Here is an 18,916-nt window from a genome sequence, read left to right as displayed (position 1 = left end):
TGGTAGCTCCGCCCAAGTTCGTACTGATCAGTGTTCTTCAATACTGAGCTGCTGATTAGCACTGCAGTAGAAGGACTAGTGCCCTGCCTACCCCTCCTCCTGCTTCCTCCCCCCTTGATGTCTCTTCAGCTGCGTGTCAGCGTTCAGCAGCTACTGTGGCGCGAAATTTGTACTAAGGAGTGAGGAGCAGTGGAGCGAGACGAGCACACTGGGAGCTGTACCAGGAGGAGAGAGGAAGATCAGAGACTCAGGCAGACCCAGCTGGCAGCTGTACATGAAGGGGGAGATCGGAGCGTCATAGCCTGTGAGCTGTACATGGAGGTGAGAGCAGAGACGCAGCCAGACTGAGGACACTCAGTCAGAGAGAGGGAGGAGGTGATATTCTAGGCTCCTTATTTTTGCCATTTGATCTCTATTCTTGTGTCCATCTCTGTCTCTATCCTGTGTCCACCCTCTCTCCCTGTGCATCTCTCTGTGTGATTACTCTCCTGGAATCCTACTGTGCTCACCTTCCTTGCATGCTGCGCTGTGCTCACCTTCCTTATGCCCCCTGTGCCCACCTTCCTTGCATGCTGTGCTGTGCTTACCTTCCATGCAGCCCCCCAGTGCCCACCTTCCATGCAGCCCCCCCAGTGCCCACCTTTTCCATGCGTCCCCAGTGCCCACCTTCCATACATCCCCCTGTGCCCACCTTCCATGCATTCCCCCTGTGCCCACCTTCCCCATGCATCCCCCCTGTGTCACCTTCCCCATGCCTCCCCCTGTGCCCACCTTCCATGCATCCCCCCTGTGCCCACCTTCCCCATGCATCCCCCCTGTGTCACCTTCCCCATGCCTCCCCCTGTGCCCACCTTCCCCATGCATCCCCCCTGTGTCACCTTCCCCATGCCTCCCCCTGTGCCCACCTTCCATGCGTCCCACTGTGCCCACCTTCCATGCCTCCCCCTGTGCCCACCTTCCATGCCTCCCCCTGTGCCCACCTTCCATGCCTCCCCCTGTGCCCACCTTCCATGCTTCCCCCACCCACCCACCTTCTTTGCCTCAGTCTACGTGCATCCCTCTAATGTCCTGCCATATTATTATTATTATTAATTTATATAACGCTGACATGATCTTCTGCAGCACTTTACAGAGTACATAGTCATGTCACTGACTGTCCTCTGAGGAGCTCACACTCTAATCCTACCACAGTCATAGTCTAATGTCCTACCATATTATTATTATTATGTATTTATATAGCACTGACATCTTCTGCAGCACTTTACAGAGTACATAGTCATGTCACGGACTGTCTTCAGAGGAGCCCACAGTCTAATCCTACCATTTTTTTTTTTTTTATTATAAATGTTTTTATTTAGTGCTGACATCTTCGGCAGCACTGTACAGAGTACATAGTCTTGTCACTAACTCCCTCAGAGGAGCTCACAATCTAATCCCTACCATAGTCCTACTATGTCTATGTATGTATCAGTGTAGTGTATGTATTCCTGTCTAGGGCCAGTTTAGGGGAAAGCTAATTAACTTATCTGTATGTTTTTGGGATGCAGGAGGAATCCTGAGTGCCCAGAGGAAACCCATGCAGACAGCCGGGGGGTTGGGCATACAAACTCCATGCAGATGTTGGCCTGGCTGGAATTTGAATCAGGGTCCCAGCGCTGCGAGGCGAGAGTGCTAACCACTACGCGGCCGTGCTGTTCTAACATAGTCATAGCCCAATGTGCTACCATTTATTATTTATTTACACAGCACTGGCATCTTCTGCAGCACTTTACAGAGTACATAGTCATGTCACTGTCCTCAGAGGAGCTCACAATCTAATCCTACCATAGTCATAGTCTTGGATCTGCCTATATACACTAAGAGGATCTGCAAGCCTAGCCTATACATACACTAAAGGGGGGAATCTGCCTTTATATAATAAAGGGGGGACCTGTGTGTGTGCGTGCGTGCGTGCGTGCGTGTGTGAAGAGGATGAATGGGGGGGGGGCACCAAAATTAGTTTTCGCTCAGGGCGCTGTGAAACCAAAGGCCGGCCCTGGTGTCCACTAATGAGCAGGAGCACTTTTTATCTGATATATTTCAGTCTGCAGAGCTTTCTAGCTATAGGGGACCTGGGAAAACAAGCAAACAATGACTGCTGCAATTTAGATAAGCTGACTTGCTGGAGATGGAGGATGGTGCTGAATGCTGTCTGTGTCAGCCTGCCTGATTGCCCATAAGTGCTTATACTTTACTTGATTTACAACTGTACAAAGCACAAATCTGGATGTGGTAGTTGTGCAAAGTCTGTTAAAAGTTCCCCACCGATGCAAAAAAAGTAAATATGGAACACGGTTCCTGTGTTGAAGGTGTGTGCAGGTGCCGGCTTGAAAGGGCAGTGTGTGGGTGGGGAGTGATTCTTGCAGAGTTCACATGCATGTTATTTCATATGGATGTTATTTACTGCTGTGGTCCAGCGGTATTGCAGATAATTTAGTACGATACTGACCCCTGTACACTATCTGCAATACCCCAGCAACAAATAACATCCATATGAAAAGCCATAATTACCCCCCCCCCCTTCCCCCTTTGAAATGCAACAAAGACTGTTGTATGGTACGTGAAATTAACCAACATATTAAATGCAACGATCACCCCTAGTATGAAATGAAACTATAACAGTGACCAATATTCCGTGTTCTCATCAGGCACTTTTAAAGGGGTGCTTCACCCAGCTAATTTTGGTAAGCACAGGCTGTCATCATTTTTCCTCCTCATCCTGTGCGGTAAGCAGAGTTGCATCGGCCCTGAATTCCCCCGTCACACGCCACCCGGCTACTTTTTCATGCTGGAAAAAAATTCTGGGGAGAACACTGGTTTAGCCATTGTCCTCAGATCTTTCTAATCAACACTGCGATTCCCAATGCAAAACTATCGTTCACTGGAAGCGTTTTTCTTCTATAATGCTCTGGAGACTATTGTACACACAGGAGATCAGTAGTTGCAGAAATGCTCAAACCAGCCTATAAACATGAAAAATCACGCCACAGTCAAAACCATGGAGAATACATTATTCTCCTAAATCTGGTGCTTGATGTGCAGATCAACTGGTGCTCCTGACGCGTTTGTATGATTTCATATACTGAACTGCTGGTATATGATTTGGTGATCATATATTATTACATAATAAACAGATGTACACTTATTCCTAATAAAGTAAACATGTCTGTCTATCTAGTTAGCTAATTACACATACACATACTTCCTTCAACATTTTTCCCACATAGTATAATGTACATGCTTTTGCCAGTCATATTTGCTGTCCATTAAATTACTTGACAGCGGTAAAAGTGCAAATAAATAACAATGTAATGTGCAAGAGGTGGCTAAGCAGTGCTCACATGAGGAACCTTGTTAGGAAATGATGCAAGCAGTACTCTTAAGTACTATACTCACATTAAAGCTTAATATTTCAGTAAATGTGACCTCAAGCATAGTCTACATGGCTAGGCACTAATGGAAGTGGTCACATTGCTCTTCAAATGTTGCCCACTTCCTTCTAAATCCTTAAATTCTAAAACGTTGATCTGCAGAGTTAAAACCAAGCTGCATGTTTAATTCATAGCGGACGTGGTTACAGAAAGTGAGTTAAAATACACTATTCGCATGGGCAGCATCTTTGGTCTTAGAAATTAGATAGGATGGAAACATTACACATATTAGAGTTGGTAGGTCTTCTTTTCAACAAATGATGAAGTAATCAGCTTAAAGTGATCTGCAATTTAAAACCCAGAAGCAAAGATGCACCCTTCGGGTGGGCAATTTTAGGCGTTTTACTTTCTCATGAGTAAACAGCATGATGATGGGTGCAGATACATAATGCAAAGAAATGAGACAGTGCTGTATATCAGCATCATGTCGCCTCAACAGCAGGCAGCTCATAAGTTTTACAAATAAAATAAAGAAGTGCCAGTTGGACTTCTGTTGCAATCAGTTCTAATGTGCTGCAATTCTGATTGCCATCTGCCCTGCGCTGATTAGCATAGCATCTCCACAAAAAGATCATTTTAGCATAGAATAAATCACTAGTGGAGAGGAGCGGCCGTAATGTCCCTTTGTCTTGCCGTTATAAATGACTAATTAGTGGCACTTTGGTCATGATTTTGTCAAGATTCCGATTTCATGAGTCACACTTACATATATTAGGAAGACTACATGCAGTCTGTAAGCCAGTGCCATTTAGAACACATAATGCTCAGTTCACAAAGAATGCAAGGTTTTTCAACTCCTAGCCATTTTTCTCCTTCCTATCATACTAGAATTCCTCACGATAGAACCCTTTCCAGTAGGACTTTATCTCCAAATGAGAGATATCTATGTTATGAATATGGAGAGTTATAGCAGTGGTCTATTTGAATTAGAGCAATTCCAAGGTGGTGCAATTTGTGAAAAGCATTTTATTAACTAACCCTTTGTTAACTGAGTCTAGAGCTGTTTTATTTAAATACTTTATGTTTTGTTGAACTTTGAAGGTAATTGAAAGGGAAAAAGCCACATCTTAAAAAGACAACCTGTGTCCAACTGTTTATAGTGCAAGACTCAAGCCGGAGTCATTTACTCCATAACTGTGTCTGCACCCCCTGCCTTACTAAGCTGCTCCTTTTGTTCATCTGTCACTAGATTGATAGTCACAAATCTTTTCCCCAATATCAATGACTAGGGATGGTGACATTTATACAGTAGAAGAAGCATAGGGACGGAGGAAGGGGTAGGCACAATTCACGACTTTGGACACAGGCTTAGTCCCTGCTAGCGCAGAGGCGCTGTGATCATTCACTGCCAAACGCCTTGTGCAGAGTGTTTACTCTGCATCAGAAATGTCATACATAGCACTGAAATTATGACCAAACTAATTTCCATCTGGTGACCGTAAAAACTGTGCAGGTCAGGACTTTTCTTATTGTTATTATTTAGTATTTATATAGCGCTGACATCTTCTGCAGTGCTGTACAGATTATATTGTCTTGTCACTTGTCTTTCAGAGGGGCTCACAATCTAATCCCTACCATAGTTATAGCTCTATGTACAGTATGTATCATGTAGTGTATGTATTGTAGTCTAGGGCCAATTTAGGGGAAGCCAATTAACTTATCTGTATTTTTTGGAGTGCTCGGAGGAAACCCACTCAGACACGGGGCTGGGATTCGAACCGGGGACCAAGCATTGCAAGGCGAGAGCGCTAACCCCTATGCACCGTGCTGCCCATGAATTCCATCACTGCAACATACAACAGAAAAAACAGACATGTCTAAACAGAGCCCACATTTACCACAGCTCCATGGACATGTGTGTTTGACCATTATGGTTTGCCCCATAAATCGGATCATTTTAGGTTCTGGTGTGAACAGAGTTTGAGTCGCACTCCATAAACAGGAGTATGCAGATTAACTTTGAAGAGAACTGTAAAAAAGGCATATGGAAGTTGCTATTTTTATTCCTTTTGCTACGTGCTTTCCTGTTGTACTGACACTTCTGAAAACAGTTGTATTTCTATTATTGCCATTTATAAAAGAGTAATAACACAGCAGCAATCGACTTTGGATTTTGGGTAAGCATTTTGGTGCTTAGTCTCCAAATGATTTTTCATATACGCCATCCTGGAGAAGGCGATATCAAAACAATGGGAGGCAGCATCAATTGATTCTTGCCCTGGTAAATGACTTCACCTTTATTGTCATGTTCTCTCTCTGTTATCATTGATTTGCTGCTGTGAGTAACTAAGTAATGCTATGAATGGTTCCCTTTGTCACTTCAATTCCCGGCTACACTTTCATTTATCATGGCTTTATAAATACTATGATACTGTAAATGTAGATGGAGTGCAGTGATGTCACCACATACTACAGTGGTAAACACTGCAGTTATCAGGGTTTAATGAACTGGTCCCAGAATAAGTAGGCAGATGAGGGTGACACCAATCTGACTCCACTGGCTGCATGCTGCTGGTGTGCGACTCCAAGACTTACTGAACCTAAATGATAAGCATGTCAGCTCAGCAACTGCAGGACAGCAACCTCCATATACCTTTACTTTAAAATGATATAAAGTAAACAATATTCATTCAAATTACAGTTTTAAACAGTTTATAGACATTATCCTTGGAATGGGAGTTTTTATCACACATCGCTCAGCCTTATGTATAAAATTATGCTAGGTGAAGTCTGACATTGGTCTTGTAATGTTGCATGTGAGCCAGCATTACAATTCCCATATAATTCCTGCACTAGTGGTTGGAGCTTAACACAAACCCCCTTGATACTTACCTGAGTAGAAGGAAGGCTCTGAGTAGCAAAGAGACTTCCCGTTCCTATGTACAGCTCATCATTCCAGCGTCGTCCCCTCGTTTAGTTAGTACACAGAATAGCTCCTCGTAAGTAATCCTCCACTCTACTCATGTCCCTGAGTAGTTCCGAGGAGGAGCACACCTGTAGTTCTGCAGTAGTTCCGAAGATTACCAAAGAATTTACAAAGAGCTATTCAACTGATCGGAATGAAAAGCTACAGCGGTGGAACAACAAGCTGGATAGAGGAATGGGAAGACTCTTTAATAATGCTAAGTATAAAACCTGAACCAAGTTTCCTCATTTCAGGTTTACCTTAATGCCTACCAACTTTTTCTTTGTGTGTTGACTTTGAAACAAGTTATTTACACACACAAACATTTCATGGAGTGGAGTAAACACATTTGCTTACATGTTTAGCTGGATTCTGATGCCACATGTGAAGAGCTCCATGGAATGAATGAGCAACAATCATCGACTTTTCAGGGCTGAACTGACACCCATAAAATCCTAAAGTATTGCCTCCAACTTCTCCAACACGGACCTATGAATTTAAAAAGACAATAAGACCATTACAATATGCCTGCTTAGATTGTACAGCTGAATAAGAGACTGAGCAACAGTTAATGCTAGCAAAGAAATAATGTGGTTCTACACTACTTTAGAATGGTATCGGATTAATCATACAAGTTTATGTACATTAATCAATAATCTCAAGTATTGAGTCTGTTTAACATTAAAATTCCTATCTTAGGGCCAGTTCAGACTGACGGCTCTTTTCCCCATGCTCAAACACTCTGCCACCCAGGAAAGTGCTTGACGTTGCTTGTCGTCACCTCCCGTTTAGAGTCCTGGGGGGGGGCATTAAACGCTGTGAGATGAACGCTTCTATTAATCTCAAGGCACAATGAATCCCTAGCGTTAAATGCAGGGGGAAAATAGCCGCCAGCCATCCATCTGAAACAGCCAATAATTTAATTTGCTGAGTTAAATAGGCATAGAGGGACCCTGAGCTGGAACGATGGGATGTAGGAGGGTCTGGGAAGCCTCTGAACCATCCAGAGGCCTTCCCACTATTGAAGTATCTACATTTTTTTTTTTTAGTTCATTTTAGTTCAGATGCAATTGCACATCTTATCACAGCTTCATTTTTACTTCTGGTTTACTAAACAAAACTAAAAGTGGAAAAAACTTTGTTTTTGTATATTAACCACTTAAGCTCTCAGTCGTTTTCACTTTATGCATCCGAGCAATGTTCACCTCCCATTCATTAGCCTATAACTTTATCACTACTTATCACAATGAACTGATCTATATCTTGTTTTTACCGCCACCAATTAGGCTTTCTTTGGGGGGTACATTTTGCTAAGAGCTACCTTACTGTAAATGCATTTTAACAGTAAGAATAAGAAAAAAAATGAAAAAATTCATTATTTGTCAGTTTTCGGCCATTATAGTTTTAAAATAATACATGCCTCCATAATTAAAACCCACGTAATTGCCCATTTGTCACGGTTATTTCACCATTTAAATTATGTCCCTATCACAATGTATTGCGACAATATTTTATTTGGAAATAAAAGAGCATTTTTTCCGTTTTGCATTCATCACTATTTACAAGCTTATAAAAAAAAAAAAAAAAAAAAAAAAAAAAAAAAAAAAAAAAAAAGAAATATTTCATCTTTACATAGATATTTAAAAAGTTTAGACCCTTAGGCAAATAATTTATGTGTTTTTTTAATTAAACATTTTATGTGGGCATTTTTGGGAGGGTGGGATATAAAAGTATTTTATTTGGGGAAATATTTGTGTATTGTAATGTTTTTTTACTTTTATTTGTAGTTTTACTTTTTGGTCAGAAGATGGCAATCTTGAGTTTGTTTACATGACGTCACTCTAAGCGTACAATGTACACTTAGAGGGACATAGCTTCAGAAAAAGCGAAGCTTCCGAGAGAAGCTGTCGCTTTTTCAGCGGGGGAGAGGAATCAGTGATCGGGCTCCATAGCCCGATACATTGATTCCGTGGCTACCGAATCCGCGGCCAGGAGTGCGCGTGCACGCGCGCGATCGGCCGCGGGAGCGCGCCTGTCCTCCTTGATGTTTTTATACGTCAAGGAGGACAAAGTGGTTAAATGATAAACTTACAGATTCAACAGGTCACAGGTCCCCACATACTTATTGTAAAAAGCAGACAGATTCCTTGAATCTGTTCTCTGCAGGCTGACAGATTTCTATGCAGTCTAATCTATTGATTCACAAGTTAGTCTCTACCTGATTTGTATGTGTGCACTTACGGATTAGACTGTTACTACTTATATCACTTGTTGTACACGTGTAAAAATGACCTAATGTAAGTTCTTATTCTTTTATCCTTTTATAGTTTACATGAATGATTTTTAAATAAATTGTTTACACTTAGGCCTCTTTCACACCAGAGCCCGTTTTCTGCGGTTTAACGCAAAGTGGAAACTTTGCGTTAACCAAGGTAAAATGAAAGTCCATAGACTTTAATTTTACCCTTCACACCCGATGCTGCGTTTTGGTGCGTTGCGGTTTGACGCACCCAGGAACCGACATTTTCCCGTCGGGTGAATTAATTACTACCGCCGAAGATTGCCTCGCACCACTGCATCCCGACGACACGCCGCAGCGCATATAACGCATGCAGGAGAACGGCTCTAGATATGAAAGAGCCTTTAGAGTTGCTGTTTGTTTATTGCTTATCATGTTAACCTTCTGGATATTATACCCGCTTGGATTAAAGGAATGGAGGCCGTGTGGATTCCCGGTGGACTGTGGCCTGTGCCTTCTATCATTTAAAGCGATATATAAAACCTTATAATGGGAGTTGTTTGGAGCTGGTAAGCCCCTTTTATTCCTTTGGGTGATGGTGACTACAAGAATATAGGAGGCCTGTATACCACCGTTGTGAAGTCTTACAGACTGTTTATGGTATTACACTGTATTTGAAGATCTGTGCTGATTTGTACTATAATTCTTGGGACTTTGGACATTGTCTATCCTCAGCTGCTATCAATTGTATAGTCCACATTGGCACTGATAGAGTTTCTTTTATAATATTCACCAGCCTGAGGCCTTGGACTAGGACCATTCCCTGCCCGTCTTCTACCTCAAACTTTGGCTTGCTACATCCGGTTAACTCCCACAACCTGTGATCTCAGCCTGTGGAGTAGATACTCTGCCTCTCTCCACACTGCATTATCCCAAAATATCATCTGTTACTGGTGGGGCAATCCTGTGGGCTGCAACCTAGTAGGTACTAACAGTTCTGGTACTGTTAAATTGCTGATGATCAGTGTAGGAAGAAATGGAGCCTAGAGCAACAGGGAGGGCTAAATTAATTGTATGAATGCATACACTGTAACTGTGACACTAAGTAGTTTTGTTTCACAGTTGCAAAAACATGTTGCTATGGACCCTGGTCACAAGGCCCCATGCTTCTATGCCACTGCATTTATCAGTTTTGTCTCAACACAAAAAGTAGCATAACAAAATCAATGAGAAAATTAGGAGACAAAAATACTGTAATACTGTAAAATTGATTCATACTACATCTCAGCTGTGAAAGCTTCAACTTCACTGCAGGATAAAATAACATACCAAGAGAGCTATTATACTAAACTAAACTGACTGATCACCAAGAAAAAAATAAGATATATACTGTATGTTGGATCTTCAAATATTTCTGTAGTGAAGTGTAGTTCTCAAAAGCATCTCAAGTATACTTTAGCAATACATAAGCAGCTTAATCACACAAATATTCATTATTATGTCTATCGTGGCAATGTACTTCAATGGCATGTACAGGTATGATAAGCACTTATTAAGTTATTCCAGTAAATAAGATTAATACATATAGTACTATATTAAACATTCTGGAGTAGAAATAGCCATACCATTATTGCCAAAAGCATTTATTGCTCATCCATATTTAATTAAATAAACAGGATAGTTCTGTGGGTACAGCTCTGCGCTGCCTTGTCTTGACTAACAAAAAACGGTGATTTTCCATAGTGAACTGGTGTGAAGCAGCAAGCTCCTCTTTCCAATGCCCATCACTCTCATGGGATCAAGATTACAAGGCATTATAGTTGCCCAATCTGGGCAGTCTTGGCTCTCTTGGACTAAATATTAGGTGGTGTGCATGCGCCTTGGCTTTACTTAGGTTTGTGAGTGCCAGGACAACCAGAATGTTACTGGATTTAGGCAGAAATGACGTGGTCCTAGTTCCTGGCAGACTGACAGGCACAGAGTTGGGTGAAAGGAAAGTCTGGGCACCCATGTTATTCTCAGTAATTAAAGAGAAATTTGGGCGGCCAGAAATAGCAGGCACAAATTTATTGGGCACCGCGGGCACCCACATTAACTTAATTTACAATAACATGGATGCCTATGGGGCTCCCAAACGTCTGTGGCGCTCAATATTTTTTCCGCCTACAGCGGCGGTTATTGGAGAGTTTGCGGTGGGGTTAGGCATTGAGGGGGAAAGGAATTAATGACTCAGAACTCAAAGTATTTTATGTGAAATGGAAAAACCCTGGGGGAGCACTGGATATGCTAAAAAATACAATTCAAAACTTGGCAACTTTTTGTTTAGATTTGTGGGTTAGGCATCGTGGAAGGTGTGGGCTTGTGTGAGAAAAAGGTTAGGTTTAGCGGCCGTAACATATCTGTATTTTACCGATATTCTATTAGCGGCTATTTTCCGCACCCAAATTTCCCTGTCATCCATTTTGCATATATGCTTAAGGAGAGGAGCAGGCTGAACACCACTAATAGAGAAAATTACTGTACTCGCAGACTAGCTCTGCTGTCAATTTTAACTATAGATGAGCTTTAATGTCCTTGTTATAGCCCCTTTATGTAATAGTATTACAGGATTAAAAATTGCTGGTACATACTGGGATGGCCAATGGCCCTGTCACCTTATTTGCCTATACAGGGTGTGCAAAGTTTAACTATCTTTAGGTGTGCTGATGTGGGAACATTTTGCCTGGTCTTCTAGACATATATTCCACTTATTAGATGTATGTTGCATCTGCACTGCATTAAGGCAGATTTAGCTGGGGAAATCGCAGAGAACTGAAATGCCACCTACATAGATACAACACTGAAATCAAAGAAATACATGGAATACATCACATGACCACTATTTGAAAATGAAATCCAGGCTTTAACCACTTAAGCCCGAAGGGTTGTTTATTTTTTTTGCATCTGAGCAACTTTCACCTCCCATTCATTTTCCAATAACTTTATCACTACTCATCACAATGAATTGGTCTGTATCTTGTTTTTTCTGCCACCAATTAAGCTTTCTTTGGGTGATACATTTTGCTAAGAATTATTTTATTCTAAATCCATTTTAACAGGAATATTAAAAAATATTTTTTTTCTCAGTTTTTGGCCATTATAGTTTGAAATTAATACATGCTACCCTAATTAAAGCCCATGTATTTTATTTGCCCATTTGTTCCGCTTATTACACCATTTAAATTATGTCCCTATCACAATGTATGGTGCCGATATTTTATTTGGAAATAAAGGTGCATTTTTTAAATTTGCGTCCATCACTATTTACAAGCCCATAATTTAAAAAATATATTAACCACTTTATCCCCACAGGTGCGGATATCTCCGCCCCTTTTTCCACCCTGTCAACACCAGGGACGGAGATATCCGCACCTCCCGCCGCTACCGCCGCTGTCCGCGGTCCCGCTCGTTCGTGCGCTCCCGCACTCGTGCACGCCGCTGCCCGCAGATCAATGAACGGGAAAAACCATTCCCGTTCGTTGATCTAAGCCCCCACAATGATCGGCTGCTTCGCGATCATTGTGTTTCCCAGCCTCATTGCTCTTCCTGTAAGCATCCTTCCAACACTTACAGGTCGCATGAGCAAAAAGTTACTGTGGTCATCTTGTGGCCAAATAGTAAAACTACACCCTAACGCATTTTTCATATAAAACTACATTAGTTTTACACTATAAATTAACTCATTACCTCCCACACTCCCCAATTGTTTTTTTTTTTGGGGGGGGGGGGAATTAAAAAAAAATTACAATAAAAAAAATACATAAATAGTTACCTTAGGGACTGAACTTTTTAAATATTTATGTCAAGAGGGTATAACACTTACTTTATAAACTATGGGCTTGTAATTAGGGATGGACGCAAAACTGAAAAAAATGCACCTTTATTTCCAAATAAAATATTGGCACCAAACATTGTGATAGGGACATAATTTAAATGGTTTTATAACCGGGACAAATGGGCAAATACATTTCATGGGTTTTATTTACAGTAGCATGCATTCTTTAAAAACTATAATGGCCAAAAACTGAAAAATAATGAATTTTTTCCCACATGTTTTCGTATTTTCCCATTAAAACACATTTAGAATAAAATAATTCTTGGCATAATGTCCCATCTAATGAAAGCCTTATTGGTGGCGAAAAAAACAAGATATAGTTCATTTCATTGTGAGAAGTAATTATAAAGTTATAGACGAATGAATGGAAGGAGCACTGAAAGGTGAAAATTTCTCTGGTGTTTCAGGGGTAAAACCCCTCAGTTGTGAAGTGGTTAATATACTCCTTTGACATGCATATTTAAAAAGTTCAGACCCTTAGGTAACTATTTATGTCTTTTTTTTTTTTATTGTAATTTTTTTTATTTAAAATTGTATGTGGGTAGTTTTTGGTGTGAGAGGTAAACAGCTAATTATAAATGTAAGAAAATGTATTTATTTATTATAAAATTGATGTGTGTGTAGTTTTACCAATTGGGCACGAGATGGCCAAAGTGAAAAAGTCCTGGAAGCGTGATCGTACGCTTCCATGATGAAGAATGAAGACAAGGAACTTTTTGAAACACAGAAAAACCGCAGCGTCTGATGAGAAGCTGTCGGCTTTTCTTCGGGGGGCTTCGATCAATGAAAGGGATCTATAATCCCTTTCATTGATTGCTGGGCTAACGGCCGACTGTGGGAGTGTCAGATTCTCATATTAATGCAGAGAAATGATCTTCACCTTGCTCAGATCGTTTACAAATGTTTAAATCGGTTTGCTAATTATTTCAGTGAATTTCAAGATTTGTGAGTATGAGCAGAATCAGAATTAGATTCTTGTAATTTTCAGTATTATTTTGGAAGTGAGCTGTCTATTCCTACAAGGTTAAAAATGAGATAGTATAGAAGAAATGTTCATAGGTTATGCAGTATTTGTTGAGTTAGTAAGTTTTAACCATTTAAGGTCAAGATATACCCTGCTGAAACTAAAGCCTGCTTTATTTGCTAAATGTTAATCACATCGTGTTCACACATATCTAATAAGCTGATCAATAATATACATTTTATTTCAGATTGTATTAAAACTGTTGTTTTATTATTAGGCCAGAAGCCTTGTGCTGGCCATTATCACCTGTGACCACAGGGGGCATCTAGAGATCCCCATCTAAAAATAAAAGTGAAGTCATGTACATGTATTTTTAGAAATGTTATAAAAAGAACATCAATTGAGTCATATGTACTAATTTAAAAATAAATAGTTTGGAAGTCCCCATATATTATTTCGGGAGAGAAAGTCTCTATAAAAGAGAGTTTTCAGGCTGTATATTTTATCATTGCCTGATATCTTTGCTGACTGAAATCATCTTAGGCCTGAAAGCCTGCCTTCTCATAGACGTGTTTCTGAAAGCCACATCAGAGAGGTAATATGCATTATTCTTTAAGCAGATATCGATCAGATATTTTACTGGAGCGTGCGTGGGAGTGCGCGCAGCCCAACTGGATGAGAATGTTGGTCCAGTTGGGCTTAAGTGGTTAAAGGATCACTGTCAAAGAATGTAAAAATAATTGTAAATAAAGGAGTCAGTATAAATTTTTTTGTGCAGGGATTTTTTTTTTATGTACTTGTAAGGGCTCGTTTTCACTATCGCGAATCCGCATGCGTCCAACGCATGCGGATTCGCATATGTAATGCAAGTGGATGGGCCTGTTTCCACTGTAGCGTTGTTGAGGTGCGTTTTTTTCAGTGGTGAAAAAACGCACAAAAGAGCCGCAGAATTCGCCTGCGAATGGAATGCATGCGAATCGCATGCAATGTATTTAATAGGGAAATCTCATGCAGTTTCCCCATGCTTTTTTGCCGCAAATTCGCATGCAAATTCGCATAGGTACCAATGTAAATTCACACAGGCAGTGACATGGTTAAAATCGCATATACCCTCACCTATGCGAATTCGCGTCAAAAAACGCATGGGGAATCGCATCCGCATGCAATTTCATCAGCGGTGGAATCCAGGCGATTCCGCACCGCAATAGTGGAAACAAGCCCTAAGACATTGTGCCCTGAGGAAACTGATGGTGACGGGGAACAGGAACAGTCCAAGTTTGTAGGTGATGCTACAGATGTAAAAATAAAGTAGCCCGGGTCTATTTCCTAGATTCCCCAGCTTCCGCAGTAAGGAGCCAGCCATTCTTGCGCCTACTATGCACGGCCAATAGGATGTAAGAGGAGCAAGAAAGTCTCTGCCTTCTCTCACTCCTGGCCTGTACTCTCGTGCGCACACTGTGTCCTGCCGCGTCAGTGGATGTTTGCAGTTGAGGCAAAGGAGGGCAGAAGTGTTCCATTCTGGTAGTGCGATATAAATACATTTCAATGCAATCAATTTACATTTGGGTAAAAAATCCAGGGAATTGACCAAGCCACCGTATTTTTACATCTGTGGCATCACCTACAAACATGGACTATTCCCATGCCTTGATGCGGTGAGTGTAATCAGGGCACGCTGTCTTACAGGTACATGGAAAAAAAAAATCAAAGCACAAAAAAAATATATACGGACTCCTTTATTTACATTGTTTTTACATTCATTGACAAGGTTTGCACAAAATTGCTTTCTTTTATAGTGTTCCTTTAAAAGTATTGTTTTGTAGTGAGATCTAACAAATACACTTATTACACATTTAGTCCTGGAATTTTGCTTTAAATAAATGGTGTAGATCATTTGATAAACACCAGCATTTGTTACTATACCATTGGTAACTTTAGCCCACACTGCAAGCACAAGCTCACAAAACCTGAGAGGATAAAACTGTCAATGCATCTGTTTAATTAAAACAATCACGGCTGACACTTTGAGCAATCACGTGTCACAGTTTATGATACACAAACACCTCCTGGTGTCACTTGCTGTCTGAGTGCCTTTCATACTTCATTAGTTGTTCTTAAGCCTCTACCATTGTGCCATTTCTCTCAGTATTTGTTTCACTGTAGGAAACGGATGCACGGCTAAATTATTCATTGTAATCCCTAATGGCAATGACTGGGTTAATACTAATGCAATTAAATGCTTCCCCTTACAGGCTAATGTATCAGTTTTGACTCTACAATGTACACAGGCTGTGGGTAGGTGTCATTAGCTGCTGGTCTGTTTTTATGTGGTTACCTAGAACTGCTCTCTATGAAAACAACACATCCCATATGACATTTAGACAAGACCACATGTGCACAAATTTTGTCATTTCCCCCCTTTTCCACAAAGCCCACACTTCAAAAAAATAACACTCTTACAGCATAAAAGATCTCCAGTTTATGATTTCTACACTTTAATTATTTACATCTTGCTGACAATCTAAAAGATGTTCATTTCTCTAGGGAAGATGAATCAAGCAAGCCTGCACCAGAATTGGGTCTTTTCTAGTGCAAATCAAGCAGCTATACACATAGGCAAGGATTTGGGATGGCTGTCCTGTGCCTTTGCATCATTTCTGACTTCTGTGTAGGAATTCCCATGACTGCCAAAACGTGACGAACATCTTCAATAGCATTTTAAACATAAAAAGGCAGTCCAATAAGGAGTGTGTAACGTGGATTTTATTGGAATCTAGCCTTTTATTGGAGTCTCTGTAAACGTACGAAGCAAGCTGCTTTGCTATAGTTACATTATTTCAACAGTGTTAAATACCCCCTCGAATTGCAGAGTTGTAAACACAAGTAATAGGAGTTGCACACTGCAGAATATAGTGACCACCGACCCCCTCCCCCCCAAAAAAAACCATACTGCCCACATTAATTGATGTTTTGGGAACAAGGAAGCTTTTGAATGCTTTCAGGGGATGTTTCTGATTAAAGAGGCACTGTAGTGGCACACAATGGCAATTTTACATACAATGGTAATTTTTCTAGTTTCAGCAACACACACTTCTAAATATATATATATTAGTATGAAGCCCCACCCTCCCAGTGATGCTTAGCCAAGGCTGTATACAAAATTCTCCTCCCAAAGCATTCTGGGAGACCACATATTTTCACCAGCTTTGGAATTCTCAGTAAATAAACATTCAGCAGTTATGCACCTACCAGCAGTAATGTTGCCACCTGTGAAACTTCAGAATGTAAATCAGGGTGAGGAAAATTTTACAATGGGCAAACCCTGTCCAAATAATTTATACATAAATACTGTAAAAAGTTTTATTCATTACATTACACTAGAGTTCCTCTTGAACATGCCCAGTACATTCTTAATCATAGTGAACCTGTGTGATGTTTCCACAGCAAAATCCTGCAATGCAAGTTCAGCATTCATTTTCATTCTCTGTCTTGCAAAAGAGCTAAATCAGGCTAACTACTGGCAAGTTGCATTGGCTATCAATACAAAGTAAATCATCGGCAGCATTAAGAAAAAGGACAAGGAATAATCAAAGTTGCAATGAAACAAAGTAATGCATGCACATAACACAAACCTGTTCTAGCCATACACCAGACTCTTCATCTGGTTCCCACAGGATCATCGTTTTATCCATTGATGCTGATAAAAGGCTCATTGGCTGTACAATGCTGCCATCTAGAGGAAGTACATCATATTACTAGTCAGAACGAAAAGCCATTACAATATTAGGCACACTGCTACCATCCTTTTAAACCATTCCATTACAAAATAAACTTTGCATTAATAATGAAGAGTAGAAAACACAAATGATACCAAATGTTGGTGTGATTTATTATGTAAAGTTTTGTAGATGATATAAATATAGGGAGGAAACACTTGTGTCACCTAAATTTCAGTTATTTATGTATTCAAATGGCACTGCATTTTCTACAGTACATAAAAGACCTGCATAATGTCTTGCACAAAAATCCTAAACAAATTACTGGAATTTCTGTGTGCAATGGAACACCAGACAAAAAGATTTAATTTTGTATAGCGTAGCACAGACTTCGCGCTCTTCAGCTTTATTTGTTGGCAGTGTCCATTTGAGGGGAACTCCACCTCAAAATCTAGCAAAGAGACAAATACTACACAGTGGTAGCACTCAGCAATGTCTGTTTTTGTTGTTTTTTTATAAATCCACCATGGTAAAGTACTCAGAAAGCTTGGCAGCATTTCCTAGTCTTCAAATTAGCTACATTTACTTTACAGCTATCTGGGACTGGCTAGCTAAAAGGGTACCTATAAAGTGTAATAGATGGAGCCTGTAATGATGCGCTGTGTGTGTGTGTGTGTGTGTGTGGGGGGGGGATACTCACCCTCGCCTTGACGTCATCCATCCAGGCTGCCGTGTCCAGACTGTTAGCTACTGAGTTGGGGGCACGCCGCGGCCATACAGGTGAAGGTTTCTGATCTGAAAACCTTCGGCAGTCTTTGGAAACATGGCCACCGTAGCACTGCCGAAGGGTGTGTGGAGCGGCTCTCTCTGCCCAAAGGCTTCAAGACAGGTAATGTATATATACAACCCCGCAACTCCCCCATCCATACTCATGCAAATAGAGCCAGTCATTACAGGCTCTGTCTATTAACATACGTTCTCTATAAGCAATGCAGCAGATGCTGCTGCATTCACAGCTCTGGCCAATGTGTGTTAATATACAGTACATATATATTTGTATTGCAATTTACTATCAACGGTGCTTCCAATGTAAAAAAAAAAAAGGCCTATCCGCTCTTTCACAGTGGTGTTTTCACACACACACATATCAATTACTGCAATCCACCACCTTGCACCTCAGGTGATCTTCCCCCTCAGACACCACCACTCACCACAATTGACTGACTCCCAGCAATCCACGCTTTGAGGGGATTCAGGCACCTCTCCAGACCCCACGAGCTCCTCAGCAACCACCGTATCCAATCCAAGTAATCTCAGTCTTCTTCTCTTAATCACATATGTATACTTCTGAACCTCAATACAAGACAGACAGCTTCTCCATACCATAAAAAGTAAAACTTTTAAAAGGTGTGCAAACACAAAACTCCACAACTGTGGTATCACAGAATTTTATCTCGGGCTTTCCCCTATGTGCCACTCCGTGTCAACACCCACCGATCAGCTATGGGTGCCCCTGATGAGTCCTGAGGGATGAAACGCGTTGGGCGGAGCTTAGCATGTGGTGTGGGTAGAGTCCGAGTTGAGTGTGACAGAGTGTGGGAGTCAGATACAGAGTTAAGAACTCGGGGGCATTAGAGGTACCTAAATCACCTTAAAGTACTGATTGACCTTCCTGCGGGTGGGTTAGACAATTGTGGTGTCTGAGGGGGAGATCACCTGAGGTGCAAGTTGGTGGATCACAGTAATTG

At 40.9% G+C, this 18,916-nt stretch overlaps 1 protein-coding gene across 3 annotated transcripts in view; it reads right to left on the bottom strand.

Moving 5' to 3' along the window:
• The window catches only part of ELP2 (elongator acetyltransferase complex subunit 2), a 158,857-nt gene that overhangs the window by 63,643 nt on the left and 76,298 nt on the right, over positions 1-18,916 (bottom strand). For all 3 annotated transcript variants that reach the window (XM_068236709.1, XM_068236710.1, XM_068236711.1), the window contains 2 exons: positions 17,085-17,185; positions 6,733-6,864 (listed from right to left, as the gene is read on the bottom strand). In XM_068236709.1, coding sequence (XP_068092810.1) covers positions 6,733-6,864; positions 17,085-17,185 — 233 coding nt within the window. The remainder of the gene's footprint in view (positions 1-6,732; positions 6,865-17,084; positions 17,186-18,916) is intronic.

The sequence above is a fragment of the Hyperolius riggenbachi genome, chromosome 5 (genome assembly GCF_040937935.1).
Source record: "Hyperolius riggenbachi isolate aHypRig1 chromosome 5, aHypRig1.pri, whole genome shotgun sequence".
NCBI classification, from domain to species: domain Eukaryota; kingdom Metazoa; phylum Chordata; class Amphibia; order Anura; family Hyperoliidae; genus Hyperolius; species Hyperolius riggenbachi.
Note: the sequence above shows the minus strand (reverse complement) of the source record. Positions and strands in the feature narration are given on the sequence as shown.